Consider the following 20,079-nt stretch of genomic DNA (forward strand, 5'->3'; position numbering starts at 1 on the left):
TCCAGAATGTATGTAAAGAGCCTTCACCCCTGTCATGGATCAGATGTAGCGAAAAGGTTGACAATGTTGAAAGTTATTTCAAATAAAAAAAATTTTAAACCTCGCCATAGGGTTATGATGCGGATGGGCTAGCCTGCAAAGGGGGGGCGGGTTGGTGGGGTAGAAATACTTCACCAATTGCCAGAGATCTCGCCCACAAACGATAAAGTAATAAAATAGGCATTTAAGACAAAATCCTTGGTACAATCTGTGTCCCACCCTCAGTTTTATTATTTGTATGTTAACATTTCAGCTACTAGGTATTATTTCTGTACTAGTTATCAGCATGTAAAAATTACAGAACAACAGTAATGTCTGCGCCGGTGACTGTGCACACCTGAACGATGGCGCCATCTAGGCCGGCGTAGAAAACTCCGGTCTCGTTCATGCCAAATGAGTGCTACTAGTGTCACCTGCAAGGCCTTCCTCGGCCAACTGTAAAGCATTTATAAACTAAATTAGTCTTTCATCGTTTTACATAGGCATAAGTACATAACTGTATTTTGTTTGCCTGCCTTATCACATGTAATGGATTTTGTTGCATATGTTGTGATTTTCCAGTTTAGAACTTACAATATCAGTGGTGTTTTTTTTTTTTTTACCTGCAGCCCCCCCTAGGTAAATCCACAACTGTTCTCTGCCTATGAAGCCAGATGCAGTCTGTGAGACTTCTCTGGCTTCATTGTGACTGGCAGTGACTTCCTGTTGGAAGACTGACCTGCCAGTCAATCAAGGCAGTCCCATTGGGAGGTGTTCCCTCCCTCCAGGATGCTTTTCTGTGGGGAAGGCCTGAAGACGGGTTCTGCGCAGGTACGTGGACGCCGCTGCCCATGTGCCGGACTAAGAAACCTGATTAAGCCTCTGGGGGCTGATGCAAAGGCAGCCCATGGAGGCTTGGGCCAGCGCATGCACGGTATGTATGAAGTTACTGCGCATGCACTGGCCCCGTGCAGGGGAACAGCGACTGGGACCGGCAGCAGTGGGGAGCACAGCAGTGGTGGCAGCACCGGAGGGGGCCCACATCGCGGCAGCCCCCATCCTCCCCAAGGGTAAGAGCCGCCACTGACTGTACAATATTCTTATACATACTTCCTTTTTGTTTACCATGGATTTCGATTTTTACCATGGGTCAGGTAAGGATAACTCAGGAGTAATATTGGTAAGTAAATGCTTGGAATAAACTCCTGTTAGGGAAGATCATTAGTTTTCTACCTGCTGATTAGTAAATTTGCTGTGATGATTTGAGGTTTTGTAGTGAAAATACACCTTGTAGGCAGGAGTAAGACATGGCAATCCTAGTGGCTGAGTATTTAAGCTGGAGTAAAGGGCAGATTTTAGATGTATGATGGGGGGTCTTGATGGTACTTCATATGGATTCTGAAGGTAATAAGGATCCAGTGTGGTTTTTACGATAGGTGTGAGCTATCAAGCATGGAAGGTCTTGACATTTAAAGCAGGTTCCAGTCAGTAGTCCATGCATGGACAGTAGTCCTTGTGGTAGATTGTCAGGGGATGGTTGGGAGCGGTAGGGAAGTACAGGCCTTTATAAAAGCCTGGATGTCACCTCATTTAGAATGTGGCAGTTTCACCTCTTGTTAAGTGTCTCCTCCCAGTGAGTGATGGTTTCAGCGGTGCTACTTTTATGTAACCGCTCTGAACCTGTCTAGCTGCAGCTATGATTTTCTGTTTTACAAGTGTGTGATCAGCGTGCATTACAATGAAACAAGTGGGAGTCAATTAACTGTCAAGAAAAAAAAAAGGCAGCATTTTTAATGGTAATATGGATTTTATCTCCCACTGTTTAACAATATTCCCTGTGGTATGCCATCATTCTGTCCGAATACCTGTTAGAGCTTAATGTATTTCTTCTCTACTTCATACAGTTTGTATAAGCGTGTAAAAAAGGTTGGATACGTTTTTTTGTGTTTTTTCATAGTGTAGCTCATACAAATCCTGCAAGGTATGCGAGGCACACACAACTAAAGGGCTGTGATCTGCTAAATAGGTTTTCAATAATCTGCTTTGGGACATCCATAACTTTAAAAATGCTAGTCTGGAGTAGGGTGCGATGGGTCAGGTGGGGGAGGGGGTGGGGTTTGTGATCTGCTAAATAGGTTTTCAATAATCTGCTTTGGGACATCCATAACTTTAAAAATGCTAGTCTGGAGTAGGGTGCGATGGGTCAGGTGGGGGAGGGGGTGGGGTTAAGTATTCAATATTAATAATTTTCTATTGCAAATTATCTGGTTCTCAAGGTGCCACCATAAGCTTGTAGTTTGGCCAACTGGGCCATGCTTGCACATGTATGTCACTAAATATAATATTATATAAAAAAATATATATTTTTTATATAAATTCACTGACACATAGTAGAGGCCATAATCACACTTGTTGCATCCAATTGCACTTGATTTATCTACATTAAGCGGCTAGACCCATGTAAGTACTAGGCCCAACAGGGGATACTTGGGCACCCAAAAGCCTGCGTTTAAAATGACAGCTGATTGGTTGGTATTTTATTTCTCTCCAAGTCTTGGTAAATCTGACCCTATACCATATAACAGTCTTTTTTTATACAATGGTAAAATGGAACTTAATAAGCTTGCACTATAAATAAATTATGGTAAATAAGACTTCCATGACTGGCATTGCGACAGCTGCGAAACACTTGTGACCGCACTATGTGTCCTGCTAACAAATGGCCTCCTAGCTTCTGCTGGATAACAGGTTGCTCAGCGTAACCATGGATTTAAACGTGGCTTACGTCTTGGTGTTAGTTGACAAATGTGATGTGAGTTTTACATTGTGATGTAAACTGGTATAAATGCCAGGTTATTGCTGCATTACTGTAGACCTGTTTTTAGATCTTTTGTGACTAGTCTATTCAGTGTTCTAGGATCTAGAACTTAACATGACCACACATGCAGGTGGAGCCAATCATTGATCAGGTTGGAAAGGTTTCCCTCTCCCTCCCTCCCTCCCTCCCTCCCTCCCTTCCCTCTCCGATGTAGATCAGTGGTATTGGACACTGACAGCAAATAGATTATCAATATTTTATTGATGTCGGTACTTTGTAGGTCCACCACGTGCAGAGATTACTGTTGTCACCTTTCTTAGCGAGGTCCTGGTCAACACTAGGTGGTAAGTTTTCCACATCACACCTTAAGTACAGTTTACAGTACTGTGACACTGAAGAAGGTTATGTCAGCCTAGAACGCACCCAATTGCTAAAAATTCATACCAGAAGTTCTCAACATAACTGGTGGAATTGTCATCCTGATCAAAACATTTGTCGCTTCCGTAGAACTGCGACAGTGTAGGGAGCACAGAGTTATGAACGAACATCTCTATACTTCTGAAACAGCCCCATAATGTCTCCACTTCCATGCTTTACCATGGGTACTGTACACTCTGACTGAGGCCAAACACATCCATCGTTGTCAATGGTCTGCATTCTTCTTTGTGATTTAGAGGTGTAGGACCAGCTGCTCTCCCATAATATCCCAGTGCATGGCCCTCCCTACTAAAGCAGTGTACACACGGGGGCGATAGGGGCTGAAATAGCTGGAAATATGGTCGCTGGCTACCATATTGCCAGTGATGGGAGTGTGCCCCGGCGATAAATCGCCGGGTGCGCGCTCCCGTTTTCAGCCCCATTCTAATCGCTGGTCGCAGGAGCTTGCATGTGTGGCTGATGGGCAAGTGTGTATGCTCCTATTATCAGCTGCTCTGTTGGCATGGGTTGCTGTGTCTCCCTTTAGGCCAGCGGTTTCCAACTTTTTTCTCTTCTGTAACCTTTGATTAGGCTTTTCAGTTAGTACCCCTCCTCTCAATTTGAAATAGCCGCAGTACTTACGAGTGAGTGGAATTGAGCGGGATGCTTATCCTTATATGCATGCTCTTATATTAAGGAGTGACGGAGGAGTAGTGTGCGGTCAGGAATCGGGTCCCTCTGTGTCTGACCGCGGGCTGTGTACTGTCTCTAGGGTTCCCCCTAACACCTGTAAGGTGATTGTCAGTGTTTCCTCCACCTGTGTCGACACTGGGCATATGAGGGCAGCATAGGTAGCTCCAAATGGATTGCTATTCAGAAATAAACACATGGAGATGCTGATGATGCTGCAAACCAAACTGTCATGGTTCGTCTCAATGCCAATGCGGACACTTCTTCTCCCATGAGTCTATGTACGCTGTAAGATGTCATTTCAATGCAAATCGGAATGACATTTGGCCCGGATGGTGCAGTGTGTACCTGCAATTGCGTACTCCCACGAGTCTGTAAAAATCTCTAGTTGGCCTTGCGGCATGGTCACTCAATAGAATTTGTTACAATTCTTACCACTAAAAAATTCTTCTATTTCCCACTAACGTAAGTGTTAAATCTGGTGGGTGGGTGTCGCACGTACTCACCTACTGTAGATGATGCATGCAGCTAAATAATCAAATACTGCAGATCTAGCAGGATCCTTGTTAGAAAGGTGATGAGATGGGCAGCTGTGTATCCACTGACATCAGTACTATGGGCCTCATGCGTTAGGAGGCAGCTGTAACTGTATCAGGCATATTGGCCCTAGGGAATTCTGCAATCCTGGCCTGCTAGCACATTCTAGCAGACTGTGAATGGGATAAACCTAATGAGCTCACTACAACTTCTCAGCTTGTGTTACCGTTTGGAATTACAATGACCACTCTCGCTGTGGGAGTTACACCAATGTGGACTGTACTGTATCAATAAGAGCAAGATGTTATGTGTTCAGTTAGGATCCCTTCACTATGGTCTCCCTGTAGTGTAGGTTCTAGCTGTGCTGCATAGAGTCCTCTCTGCTAATATGTATACAGGGCACAGCTTCTAATGTCCGCTGCTCTATGGAAAGTTATATAATCCTGCCAGTTCAGATGGAAACTGTAAATTCCAGTCATGTTACTGTGCCTGAGGCTGTGTACTGATAGAATGAGTGCAATGCAATAAATGGGTACAAAGGTACTTGTGAAATGTATATATTCTGTAGTTTGTCTAATCTGTCACCAAATTATTGATGTCTGTATTTGCAGTAAGAACTACATAGAGAAAGCTGGTAGAGAACATTTGAAACCAGGGCCCTTTCTTCGTATGGGCTCAATGGGCAGTTGTCCAAGGGGCCCAGGCCAGTAACCGTCATTTAAGAAATGTTATGCCTGAAACACCTACAGCCACGGGCAGTAATGCCCAAATGGCACCCCACCACCTAGGAGCACCAGCAATGCAAGAACCAAGGTGGGAGGACAAGGACATCAGCCTCCGCCATTGCATCCAGGATAGGGGGGTTGGGAATGACCTGCAATAGTTGGGGGGCGGAAGTAGAACACCATGCATACAGTCACAGTGTGGTGCTGAGCGGGGAGAACGGCGGAAGCCAAGCATACCGTCGTGGGAGGGGCCTTAGTGCTTGCTTTGCCCAAGGCTCTTTATTGCTGTTTAAGGCTTCCCTGTTTGCAATTTATTTTTACTTTAGTCAATGGACATAGAGAAGTCTTGGCAGGTTAATGCATCTGAGATATAAGCTGAAATTAAGTTTAAAAAGAGAAGACTTTGTCCTTTCCATGCTGTAAAACTTGCACTGTATACATTAGCCAGTGGCACCTTTTATCTGTATTTGGCTGTGGCCATTAGTATTGTCCATAGTAAATGTTGCATAGGTTTAGCTGGATTATTACTATAGTAATCTATTAATTCTGTTTGAGTGTAAAGGGAATTTAGATCCATTACTGTAATGTGCACCTGTAATAGCACTGCACTGGAATAATGGACACCAATGGCATTTACACTGAATGCAATAATGGCCTTTTTTTTTGTTCCTTTTTTAGTATATATTTTATTTTCATTCTTACTAAATAAAGTATACTGCAAACAAGGCACAGAAGTGAAATGCCAATGACCGACATCGATATTGCCATGGCAATAAAAGCTTTTGACGGTCGAAAGTTAAAATGAAAAGGCCGAGTATAATAAGAGCAGGAGAGCGGTGAGCACAGCGGGGGAGATGTGTAAATAAATAATGGGGAAGTGCACCTGTGCAAAAATACATACAATTCATCTCAAATCATATATAACATATTATTCCAATACTGTTCATTTTGCCCTCTACAAATCAATCAGTTATGGATCATTAGGTTGACCACGGAAGGTCGACACAGGCTTTAGGCCGACATTGGGATGGTCGACAGTCAAAAGATCGAAATGGGTTGTTGACGTTTTTTGTCCTGAATTTCGACAGTCCCATCACTATTATATTCTACCTTCATGCCCTAGTGCAGGGGTGGCCAACCGGTCCGAGGTAAAGAGCCGAAAAATATCGGCAATCAAGCCAAAGAGCCGACATCATGCGCACGCCGCGGCAAAAAAGGGGTCTGGTCAGGGGAGTAGTCATATGACACAAGGGGGAGTGGCTACATGACAAAACTTTATGCCCCCAGTGCCAGATATGCCCCCCACAGTGCTAGGTATGCCCCCAGTGCTACACATATATGCCCCACGGTGCCAGATATGCCCCCAGTGCCACACATATATGCCCCACGGTGCCAGATATGCCCCCAGTGCCACACATATATGCCCCACGGTGCCACACATATGCCCCCACAGTGCTAGTTATGCGCCCAGTGCCATATATACCCCACAATGCCACACATATGCCCCCACAGTGCTAGTTATGTGCCCAGTGCCAGATAAGTTACCACAATGCCACATATGCCCCCCCACAGTGCTAGTTATGCCCCCCGTGATAATTTCCCAGCAGCAGCACTCACCGTTGTTGCTGCTGCTGCCGGGCGGGGAGAGGACAGTCTGGCGTCCCCCTGCAGTCCGACTCCTGCATGTCACGGAGGGGAGGAGAGCACAGCACAGCGCACGTCTCCTTCCCCCCTCACTTCCCTGTGACTGGTCCATCCACGAATCAAAACTTGCGGGCCGGCTCCTGATTGGCTGCCGGCCCGCGAGCTCTGATTGGCGGACGGCCCAGTCACAATGATGCACACTAAGGGGTAGGAGAGATGCGCAATGCGCGCTCTCCTCCCCTCAAGGAGATGGATTCGGGCCGGGGAACCGGCAGCGGGGGGACGGGGACGGAGGGCAGCAGGAGCCGCACTTAGCAAGGGGGAGAGCCACATGCGGCTCGAGAGCCGCGGGTTGGCCACCCCTGCCCTAGTGGATTGTAGGGCATGAAATATCACCTGTCAGCACATGTCGGTTCCAAAAACAAAAATGTGAAAACCCTGTATTGACCTTCCTAATGACCATGTCGACCTTTTTCATGTGTTAACCATTTGACTGTTGACCTAGTGACCGTATATCAATAAATTGGGGTATATTTAATGCTGTGCTGACAGCTCGCACAGTCAGTAATCAACTGACCCCTCTGCACACACAGTTTCCACCTCGCTGGGTTTTTGTAGCGACCTGGAAACGGCGCGTGCGGCTGCTAAAACAGCGAGGCTCCTGGTTAAATGCAGCGGGCTCCCTGCCTTAGCCATGAGCCTCGCTGTTTGGGGGAATACTCACCATCCTCTGACAGCGAGGGTTCCCCCGGAACATTAAATACAGTGAGCGGTCAGCATCGCTTGTTTTCGGTGATCCCCCGCCGGTTGCATTGAATACTGCCCATTGTGTGTACACAAAGTGTATGGAAGAAAGGTCGCTTCACTGAAAACCATTAATATAGTTTGAAACTTATAATGCCGGTTTACATGTGGAGAACGCATTCCTACCAATGATATATACATTAGTTGACTTCTGATGGTGCTCAATCTAAGAGTACAAAGCCACGATGGTGCTTAAACCTATATAAGAATAAATACAATACTTCCCTTCTAAGGTAGAATGCTCAGGTGATGAGCTGCTGGGGATTAGTGCATCATGTATTTCCACAACCACGTCTCTTGATTCAGAAAGCGTCTTAATTCCGGTGTTTCTCTCATGGTTTTGGTGTCTTTCCAGATGGGACTGTAACGTTCTTACTTTTATTTTTGTCCATGCCAGTGGGCTGTGGCTGTGTTGTCATTCTTAGAGAATGTTCTACAGTAGAAACACTTTGGTCATCCAGAAAGCGTTGGTCTCCTAGCGTTATGTTAATGAAGACCTCTGATCTAGATCCTTCTCTGTGGGACATGGTTTAGATAAACTCAGGAATGTGTCAGGGCTTATTATAAATGACTTTTCTGTTAACAATGGCTAAGTGGCATATCCAGTATAAACATTCTCCTGTACTTTTATGAAATTGCCATAGATGACCTCAGGAGTGTTGCTGGCACGTTCCTCGGGTTTGCGTATATTGTGTAGAAACCATAAATTGCTGGCGGCAGTTGTACGGGTTATTTGGTCCTGGGGCTCTGACACGCCTGCTAAATACTGTCGCAAAACAAAAGACACATTGCTGAGAGTGACTGACTCATGTCTAAATGGTGGCGTGTATATATGGTGGTTTTGTGTTGACCGGTAATTGTGTGATCTCTTGTCCGAGGGCAATAATATTTGGTGTACAGATGGACTTGTGTGATATGGGCAGCTAATAATAATAATAATAATAATAATAATAATAATGTCACATCTCTTTATAATATGATTTAAATGGAATATATCATATGCGACCCTTTCACGTTAAATGGAATATATCATATGCGACCCTTTCACGTTATATCGCATGTGATCGCAGCCAAGCTTGCCCGGCTTGGATGTGATCCAGCAGATCTATTCCGAAGCCCCGGCGGCTCATAGGCTCCGGCGAAATGTGCATGGGACCTCGCATCGGATCTGTCAACACAGGGCTTAGGTTGACACCTGAAATAGGTCGACATGGCTAAGGCCGACAGGATTGGAAGGTCGACACAAGCATTAGGTCGACAATGACAAGGTTGACAGTCAAATCGAAATTAGATTTTCACTTTTTTTTTATTTTATGGCTGGCGTGTGCCGGCAGGCGGTATTTCATGCCCTACTATCCACTATGGTGTGGTGGGAGAATAAATAGTGTGCCGAGTGCAGCTGTGCACTTAGACCAGTGGTTCTCAACCTCGGTCCTCAAGGACCCCCAACAGCCCACATTTTCCAGGTCTCCTCACAGGATTGCAAGTGATGTAATTATCTCCACCTGTGGATCTTTTAAAATGTGTCAGTGAATGAGTGCACCTGTGCACCTGCCGTGTGACCTGGAAAACATGTACTGTTGGGGGTCCTTGAGGACTGAGGTTGAGAACCGTTGACTTAGACGATGTCCATGTCGACATTCGGGACAAAATATCTACACTCCGACCTTTTGACAGTTGACCTGGCCATTGTCCAACCCTGTAGACCTTAGCCAAGTCCACCAATCTCAGATGTCTGCTTAAGACCTGTTGAGTTTCAGTAGTCAACACAATGCATGTCCACCAACATTGGGTCATCCCAATGAGCCAAACGCGTTTGTCCTCCCAGGGCACTGAATAGGTCAGAGACACCCAGTGACCTTGAACCTAGTGTTGAGCAGTGTCTGCCATGCATTGACGCTCTCTATGGCGCTTGCTTAGCGAAAGGCTATACTGTAGCTGCATGAAGGTCACCCAAAGTCTCTCTGTAATTGGAACAGGTAGTGTCTGGTCGTTTCAGCGGTCAGCTATTGCTCTGCTTGCTGTAGAAATCACTTCTTGATTTATGAAGGAATGCTTCTCATATCTGCACTTTGTTCCAATTCATAACCTGTCTTCAAGTCAACAGCCCTGTCTATTACACACTTACTGGCTGCGTTATATCATAATCTCCTTAGTAGCTGACATGAGTGAGATTGATCTTTGTCTACCTGCCAACAACATTAACATTCTAGAACAAGAGCGAAGATGTTTTCCCAAGGCTCAGCATCACCCATTACGCTACATTGTAATGGTAAATGTTAATTATGTTAGGAGAGTTTACCTTTGTAACATCTCCCCCACCCAAACCCGTAAAGTCACCAGGGAGAGGATGTGATGGGTGTGTGCATTTAGCTAATGTACGTCTTAATGACAAGCGATACCAAAATATTCTTAGGAGACTTAAAATAGTAATTATTGTGGTTGTCATACTGTAATAACCTTGGGGGTGTGGGCTACTGGTATAAGCAGTGCCCCTGGGGTCCAAGCAGATCCTTCTAGGATCGGGGCAGGGTGCTGTGGTATGGGAGGGGGGGGGGCGGACGGACCAGAAACACCGACATTAACTGTTGGGGCGGGCCAAGCATCCTACGCAGGAAATAGGAACTGCATGGGTGCAGAGTGTTACAATGGACATCGCACACTGGACTGTCTTCAGCTGTTGAGCGCCTTATGTATGTGAAATCACTACTCTGCGTGAGAGGTTCTCTTCATGCATCAGTTACATATATATAAATAGCAACAATGTGTACCAGGTGTCTGATTTTTTTTTTTTTTTTTGCAGACCCAGTTGACAATCTGTCTTTTAACAAGTTTCTCAGTGTTATTTTTGTGTGTCCTTGTTAAGTCCTTATGATTTTAGTTGCTGGGATTTGGGAACGTAGACATACTACTTAAACGCTGGCAGTGGATCCGCTTCTATAGTAGGACATGCAGTGACATCGCTCTGTAGTCCACTGGCATTAATCATTACCCTAATCAATGCATCTTACACCATAGTTCCCATAATAGAGAGGTGCCTCTAGTTTCCAGAATTCACATTAAGACGTTTACAAGTTTCGCTATTACTTACACTGTCCGGTACTCTTTACCTAGCACGGCGCCCACGATTTTGATCGTGGGCATCGCAGGTAAAAAAATCGCGTGCATTGAATGCACTAAAAATCGGGTGCGACGTGATGCCCGCGATTTCCCATGGGGAACAATGTTAAATGTCTCAATTGACCCGATTTTCCTGTTCAATGCCTCAATTGACCCGATTTTTCCATGGGAAACAATGTTAAATGGGCCACAGAGGCCAAATAGCCACCCTGAAGAGTGAAATGGCCCCCACAATTGTTAACGCCACCCCACGATCAACGTGAACCCAAAGCGTGGCGAGCGGCGGCGGTACGCGTCCTACGACCTTTTCATACCCCCACTATCCACGTTGGCGTGGAGTTGAGAATAGAGTAGTGTAGCGAGCCACCGAGCCCGAAGCGAGGGGACGCGGATACCTTCACAGGTAAACGCGGGCTTCACAGGTACCCGCGTCCCCTCGCGGGGCTCGCCACGCTTCGGGCTCGGTGGCTCGCTGCGCTCGTCACACTATTCTATTCTCAACTCCACGCCGACGTGGATAGTGGGGGTATGAAAAGGTCGTAGGACGCGTACCGCCGCCGCTCGCCACGCTTCGGGTTGACGTTGATCGTGGGGTGGCGTTAACAATTGTGGGGGCCATTTCACACTTCAGGGTGCCTATTTGGCCTCTGTGGGCCATTTAACATTGTTTCCTATGGAAAAATCGGGTCAATTGAGGCATTGAACATTGTTCCCTATGGGAAATCGCGGGCATCGCACCCGATTTTTTTAGTGCATTCAATGCCCGCGATGGGCGCCGTGCTAAGTAAAGAGTACCCACTGTCATGATGATGATGATGAGTGTTCATTCTAGCACCCGCCATCTTTGAAAACCCATTAAGTTCCACTTCCCTGCCTGGGGTGTCGCTGTTTGCCTTTAGTGCTTCTAGCACAGTGTGGTCTGTATATCAGCAATGATATGCAAACCAGACCTGTGCTAGAAACACCACAGCAGACAGCAACACCCCAGGTAGGGAACAGGAACTGCATGTGTTTTCAAAGATGGCGGGTTCTAGAATGAACACAAATGATGATCCGTGCACCTAATTATACTCTGCCTTCGTTTAATGCCTGTTCAGGTGTTCCCAGCTACTAAGTGGGTGGGCACTGGGGCAATCTCAAACTAATCAGATTGTTGGAATATTTACAGCACCCCAGGCATTCAGGAGTGAGATGCTGGTTAGGAGAGACAGGAACCTGACCACTGCTGCTGTTTATATCCGCAAAGACCGTGCTCTGACAGTGAAAGGCGCAGGGTACCCCAACAGCACATTAAAATAGTTAATGGAAACGTGTTTCAAATTGTATTTTTTTTTTTTTTATGCATGACCTAAGCTTGGCAGTAAAACTTACCCACCTTTGCAATTACACTTTTTCCCCTGGGGTATTTAGAATTCTGGTGCTATTCCTTTTCTACTGTATATGTGCTGACAGCTGCTTACCATTGCCTAGGAGGTTTCACATGGAATGTATTTGAATGAAATCCAGTCTGTTTGTAAACACAGCGAGAAAATTATGTCTGACGCGCAATGATTGCCAGACTGACTCCTCTATTTTTATACTGTTGTTGGTGAACTGGACATAAATTGGGTAGTTGTATTATTTCTATAAATAGGGTAAGTTTGTTTCACATTTTTTCAGCAAATCTGTGACACGTTCATCCGAAGAAATTGGGATGGTTCATGCGTTCTATGTGCTGAAGTGTACAGTAAAACCTGGATTAGGTGACTGCTTGGTTCCTATTTAGATTCAATCCTGATTGCTCATCTGTAAATTTGCAGAGGACTGCGAATAGTTAGCCACCACCCACACTGTGAAACTCTGCCCTGTGTAAGTCTGCAAGTGAATTGTGAAAATGTTGCAATCCACTATTCTGTCGCACATCCACACAGCATTCACGAAACCATCCAATGATTTTCCCAGTCTGTGCAAATGCGAGCAGGTCTGACCCTTCCACAACTGGGGCAGTATGGACGGTGTAATGGTAAGCATTACTGCCTCACAGCACTGAGGTCATGGGTTCGATTCCCACCATGGCCCTAACTGTGCAGAGTTTGTATATTCTCCCCGTACTTACGTGGGTTTCCTCCGGGTACTCCGGTTTCCTCCCACTATCCAAAAATATACTGGTGGGCTAATTGGCTCCCAACAAATTAACCCTAGAATGTCTGTGTGCATGTGATAGGGAATATAGATTGTAAGCTCCACTGGGGCAGAGACTGATATGAATGTTCAACTATACTCTGTAAAGTGCTGTGGATTCTGTGTGCGCTATATAAGAAACTGATAATATATAATAATAAATAAACTCTGCAACCGAGACTGGCGCTGACTACACAGGCCCTCCGTTAAAACACCTGCTCACGTCGTCATTTTTTTCTGATACTCCCAAAAAACATCACTTAACCCCCAAAAGCTGACTTCCTGTCCGTCAAATTGCACGGGATTTCGCCGAGATATGTTTTGCTATTTCTGTTACTTTTTTGGCTTATGCATGTGCGCTATACTGGTGAGGACATCAAGTGGTGTTAGTGCGATTGTTTGCTCCTGGCGTCGCCTCCAATTCCAACAGAGCCACGCCGGTTGTAGCGAACAATTAAGTTACATCTCCGCAGCATCCCCTCTCCCTCTGCTGTCATTCCATCCATACCAGCAGGTTGTCCTCTAAGCTCCATTGACTGTGACAGACCGAATATTTCTTTCTGATACCATTTAATGCACAAAGTTTAAGTGCAGCCAATAAGGAGATCCTCCTTTTCTTCAAATAAAACATCTGGAGGCACTTTAACGTGGCTACACCAAATTTAATAGGAGCTCCCCACTTCTAATCAGACTTCAATTTGAGATCCAGTGGGTAAGAGCAAGAAAGAACCTACTGTATGTAAAAATTGAAGGACCAATATATTGGGGAAATTCTGCTAAATTGTGTGGTATAATGCTGGACATCATCAATTGATTTTTATTATTCATGTCTTTATTGTCTATGTATGGTTTTTATTAATGTGTTAATATTTTATATTCATTAAGTAATTATAGATCAACACAGTGCGCGCTCTTAATTGATGTAGTTTGGTTGAATTTAAGTGATTCTTTTGGGAGCAGCACAATCGTTTGTAGCTGTGATCATTAATTATAGAGTGAATAATTACATTTTTCTTATTTGAAGATTTTGCACCTGATATACAGTACTTAGTGTGTAGTGTATTGTTTTCAAATTCTGTATTATATAGTGTTGACTGCACGGTCCATTTTTCTATTCGATGTTTGATCCTGCGCATTGGGATTGAATGTGGCTGAAAACCATTTGATGTCCATTCGATTCCGATTCGATTTTGCTTATATAAGCAAGATCAAATAGGTCACCGACAGATTTGGTCTATTTTTTTTTCTGCAAATTAGTGCACATAAAAAAATGATGATGTTCAATGTAACTTATTGGGCTCTGACCTTTTTTTTTATTTTTTTTTATTGAGTTTGTTTTTCTGTCTGCAACACCTTTTTAACTTAGCACCCTTCTAGATGTCCCATCCCCAGTTATGTGTAAAGCACTATAGTCTTGCAGTAAAATATCGCACCGTGCACCAACAAGCGCAAGTAGAGCATCAGAATACTATAGGTCAGTGGCTCCCAAACTGTGTGCTGTGGTGCTTTGGGACACCTGCAGGGGTGCCTTGAGTTGGTGGTCCAGGAAAAATTCAAAAAATTCTGGTCATTGTAACAGGCAAAACCGCTGCAATTGGCTACCAATCATAAAATGTGGACACGTGGACAAGCAAATGTTGTCTCGCGACGTAAATAAACCTGAGGATAACATCTATATAATCACAATTTACTTAATATAATATCTATTTCTAAATTTGTCAATAAGAAACTTGGGAACCACTTCCGAACATTATGATAAAAAATTACTTTCTGCCACAAAGCTAAATTTAAAACAAACAAAGGTACTCTTTACCTAGAACGGCGCCCGCGATTGGAATCGCGGGCGTCGGGGGTAAAAAATCACGGGTACATAAAAAACGGTTGCGACGCGATGCCCACGATTTTCCCATAGGGATCAATGTTAAAACGGTGATTGACCGCGATTTTACTGTTAAATGCCTCAATGCCCACGATTTGGCCATAGGAAACAATGTTAAATGGGCCACAGAGCCATAATAGTGCCCTTGAACTCTGAAATGGCCCCCACAATTGTTAACGCCACCCCACGATCAACGTCAACCCGAAGCGTGGCGAGCCCACGAGGGGCGGCGGTACGCGTCCTCCGACCTTTTCATGCCCCACTATCCACGTCGGCGTGGAGTTGAGAATAGTATAGTGTGGCGAGCGCAGCGAGCCACCGAGCCCAAAGCGTGGCGAGCGGACGCGGATATGTCCACGTCCCTTCGCGGGCTTCACAGGTGTCCGCGTCGCCACGGACACCTGTGAAGCCCGCGAGGGGACGCGGATAACTGTGAAGGTATCCGCGTCCCCTCGCGGAGCTCGCCACGCTTCGGGCTCGCTGCGCTCGCCACACTATTCTATTCTCAACTCCACGCCGACGTGGATAGTGGGGCATGAAAAGGTCGGAGGACGCGTACCGCCGCCCCTCGCGGGCTCGCTGCGTTCGCCACGCTTCAGGTTGACGTTGATCGTGGGGTGGCGTTAACAATTGTGGGGGCCATTTCAGACTTCACGGTGACTATTTGGGCTCTGTGGCCCATTTAACATTGTTTCCTATGTAAAAATCGCGGGCATTGAGGCATTGAACACTAAAATCGGGTCCAATCTCATTTTTAACATTGGTCCCTATGGGAAATCGCGGCCATCGCATCGCACCAGATTTTTAGTGCATTCGATGGGCGCCGTTCTAGGTAAAGAGTACCCAAACATAACCCCAAAATAAATCTTTTATTTCTTTGGGTTGCGTTATAAAATAACTGTGGATTAGATGTTTTTTTTCGGGACGCTATTGGTTAATATTACTTTATGGTGTCCTGGACAATGATGGTAACCACTGCCACATGGTGCAGGATCTAGTGAGCAAGTAAAAGCCCCTTTCTCTGTTCGTATTACTAATACATTCTCTTTAGGGGGTATTCAATCGCTGGCGAGCCTCTCCTGTCGGGCCCTATTCAATGCTGTCTTCCTCAACAGCATTGAGCAGGGTATCTCGGCAGAACGAGCCCGACCTCGCAAGCTGTCGGGCTCGTTCTGCCGAGAACAGCTGGGAAGTGACGGGCTGCCGGACGTGTAATACTTGTGAAGTAATGTGCGGGGCTCGCTTCGCTTGCCACGCTTCGGGCACGCTGCGCTCGCCACACTGTATAAGGTAAACTCCACGCCAACGTGGATAGTGGGGGTATGAAAAGGTCGGAGGACGCGTACCACCACCCCTCGCATGCTCGCTGTGCTCGCCACGCTTGCCATGCTTCGGGTTGGCATTGATAGTGGGGTGGCATTAACAATGGGGGGGCATTTAACATTGTCAGTACCCATCAGGGTGGGTGTACAATGTAAAAATCGGGTATAATCGCGTCGCATTGCATGCGATCATATGGCATGCAATGCGATTTTTTTGGGGGGTTATACAATGACATGCGATGGAAATGGGGGCGCCGTGATAATACACAAGTACCTAATGTGGTTATTATAGTGGCTGGTCCAAAATATATTCCATTTGTTTAGCAATGACCTTTGACCGCTGCAGTATCTAGTATGTGTCTACATGATCTAAGTCTCTGCATTTCCCCACTGAGTGCGTTATGTGCGAGGGTGTCCTCATCGTCAGGGCGTTGCTGTACACTTGCTATATTTAGCAGTGAACCTCATTATGCTATGCAGCCTGCACTTTACTCTAAATTTTAAAATCATTCTTTAGATCCTATAGAATTGCTCATCGAGCACGAGTGGATGTTAGAGCGTTTAGTACATTAAAAGGATTGCAGTTACCAAGCCCACCTGACGCAGTCTTTGCTAATAAAGGGTTAGCCTTTTGCAGAACCTGTCATGCAGTCTGGAAGCATGCATGAAAGATTTGGATTTGCTAATTGTCCTAGGAGTCCCAAGACTACAATAAAACCTGCTGACGTGAGTCTCTGACCGGCCTTCAGAGAGCTAAAAGTGCATGAAACTGAGCCTGGTACCTCAAACAGATGGCCTCTTGGCTGGAAATAACTGATCACGTGCAGAGCTGTATATACGAGGGGTCACTGAGGAGCTTCGTCTATTGTGGGGCTGTGAATGCGCTTTCCAAGGTTTGAGGGGGATATTTAATAATGAGCGATATTCTTGTTATCACTCGCTATTCATTTTAAATACTTCATTAACCAATCGGCTCCAAACTGTCCTTTTTTGCAAGCACATGGCCGATATGAGCTGATGGTTGGATCACCATTTCAGATTAGAAGCAAGTGATAAGACTATCACTCCTTATTAAACATGGCCTTAAGCATGGCATACACTTCACATAAGTTGATAGGGCGAGATGTACTAAGCCTTACAAAGTGATAAAGTGAGGAGTGATAAAACACCGGCCAATCAGCTCCTAGATACTATGTTACAGGCTTGGTTTGAAAAGTGACAGGAGCTGATTGGCTGGTGGTTTTTGACTACACTTTAGGGGTTATTCTGGTCCTTTCGCACGGACCAGAACATTTGCACGGGGACCGATGGTGGGCGTATGCGCAGGATCATTTCTGCGCATGTGCATACACCGGGTGCGTGCAACCATGGCCGGGGGCTGTGAGGCGGCAGTGGATGGGCGTTCCCATGGTAATTGGCCCGTGACGTCGGTGCCAGACAGCTGACATCACCGGATGTCAGCTGGCCGCCCACTTCCTCTAGATATGCGTGCATGTGCCACATCATTCGTTGTTAAACATCCATTCACAGGCCCTGCATGCGAATACGCTCTGCAACGGGTCGGGAGGGCTTTAGTGGACTCGCAAGGCTGCAACTTTTCAGCCTTGCGAATCAACCAGCATATCCCCCTTTATCACTTTTAAGGCTTAGTACAGTGATGGTGATCCTTGACACTCCAGCTGTTGTTGAACTACACATCCCAGCATGCTCTGCTACAGTTTTACTATTTGCCCATGCTAAAACTGAGGCAGGGCATGCTGGGATGTGTAGTTCAACAACAGCTGGAGTGTCAAGGTTAGCCATCACTGGCTTAGTACATCTGCCCCATATTCTATTACCATATTCTCTAAGAATGAAAGCTCTAGTAAGCGTGCAGGATGTGAATGATCTGTGCCGTTTAGCGTCTTTCTCCTGGAAATTAATTTGAACTCTTTTGCAACCAATTGAAAGGAAAAACAAGGTTTTAAATTTGTTTGACTTCCTAAAAGTACATCTCTAAAGACTTCATTACTTTTAGTTGGTCTCAAATATATTTTTGCAGGATTCTGAAGAGTCAATAAATCTATTTGTTTGATGTGTTACTTTTCTTTTTTTTTTTTTTTTTTTAACTATGTATAATGCATAATGTAAACAATTCGGAATGGTTTTTTTTTTAGATGTTTTTCTGGCTCTTTCTCAGATAATAGGCACAATGTGGCTGGAACTAAGAAGTGATTTCTATATTGCACAGTAGGGGGAGCTGTTCATCAACACAAGCATTTAGCATAATCACTGGTTGTAATTAACATATCCGATTATAATTAATCTGTAGGACAAAGTTGGTGCTTATATATGTAAAATTTCCCGTAAATACAATCTGACACATTTAGGAACACTTGTTTGTTAATCACATTTGTAAACATTTTGAGCCTTTATTTATTTATTTATTAACAGTTTCTTATATAGCGCACACATATTCCGCAGCGCTTTACAGAGTATAGTTGAACATTCACATCAGTCCCTGCCCCAGTGGAGCTTACAATCTATATTCCCTACCACATGTACACGCACACACACATACATTCTAGGGTTAATTTGTTGTGAGCCAATTAGCCTACCAGTATATTTTTGGATTGTGGGAGGAAACCGGAGCACCCGGAGGAAACCCACGCAAGTACAGGGAGAACATAAAAACTCTGCACAGTTAGGGCCATGGTGGGAATCTAACCCATGTGCTGTGAGGCAGTAATGCTAACCATTACACCATCCGTACTGCCCCCTTTGGCCTTTGTATGGATGTTTGGTGATTTTATATAGAATTTACTCCTTAATGTACATTACACCATTATTGTTACACAATCACAATTAGGAAAATGTTTTTTACAGTTTTGTTGTTGATTAGTGTGTACAGATCCTGCTGCACACTATTAAACGTCTCTCTGCCTATCATGCCTTCCTCATAGATCCTCTTTTTCTGTGTACCATATAAAGCTATTTCCATGGCTTATTTACGGTTTTGTCTCGGATTTTAAATTTGATTGTGTTTATTTGCCTGCAGTTCTACCTTCAAGACACTAAAAGTAGTAACGGTACCTTCATAAACAGCCAGAGGTTGAGTCGAGGGTCTGAGGAAAGCCCGCCATGTGAGATTCTCTCCGGTGACATCATTCAGTTTGGGGTGGATGTCACAGAAAATACCAGGAAAGGTAAGTGAGCTCTTCAGCTCCACTCACCCATTGTTTCTTAACTTATCCAATGTTTTGGGACTCCTATCCTCAACCGCAGCGGTTTCCAAACCAAAACAATCTAGCCAATATGTTGTGTTGGTACTTGTGAGTTATCTGGGCGCCCGATTTCTAAATCGGGTCGGATCGGGCACATCGCATCGCATGCGACCATAGGAATCAATGTTGAAATGGACGGAGTCCATTTTAACATGGAATTCAATGGGAAAAAGGGGTCCTTTTCATACCCCTACTATCCAAGTGGGCATGGAGTTGGATATAAACCTGTGGCGAGCGTAGCGAGCCACCGAGCCCGAATCGTGGCGAGCGTAGCGAGCCCCGCGAGGGGACACAGAATACCGTCCCCTCGCGGGGCTCGCTTCGCTCGCCACGCTTCGCTCGCCACGCTTCGGGCTCGGTGGCTCGCTACGCTCGCCACAGGTTTATATCCAACTCCATGCCCACTTGGATAGTAGGGGTATGAAAAGGACCCCTTTTTCCCATTGAATTCCATGTTAAAATGGACTCCGTCAATTTTAACATTGATTCCTATGGAAAAATCGGGTCATCGCATCCGATGGTCGCATGCGATGCGATATCGCATCGCATCTGATTGTATGCCTTAACTTAAGGCATACAATCAAAAAATCGGGCGCCCAGATAACTCATAAGTACCGTTGTGTTTTGTCAAATCAGAACGAAATATCAGCCTGAAATCTTTTAGTGTGTACTTACCCTGTCT

At 45.2% G+C, this 20,079-nt stretch overlaps 1 protein-coding gene across 4 annotated transcripts in view; it reads left to right on the forward strand.

The window, feature by feature from the left end:
* Positions 1–20,079, forward strand: part of SLMAP (sarcolemma associated protein) — a 114,283-nt gene that overhangs the window by 19,038 nt on the left and 75,166 nt on the right. For all 4 annotated transcript variants that reach the window (XM_083156247.1, XM_083156249.1, XM_083156248.1 and 1 more), the window contains exon 2: positions 19,172–19,319. In XM_083156247.1, coding sequence (XP_083012373.1) covers positions 19,172–19,319 — 148 coding nt within the window. The remainder of the gene's footprint in view (positions 1–19,171; positions 19,320–20,079) is intronic.

Source organism: Crinia signifera, chromosome 8 (genome assembly GCF_055691185.1).
Source record: "Crinia signifera chromosome 8, ASM5569118v1, whole genome shotgun sequence".
In the NCBI taxonomy this organism is placed as follows: Eukaryota; Metazoa; Chordata; class Amphibia; order Anura; family Myobatrachidae; genus Crinia; species Crinia signifera.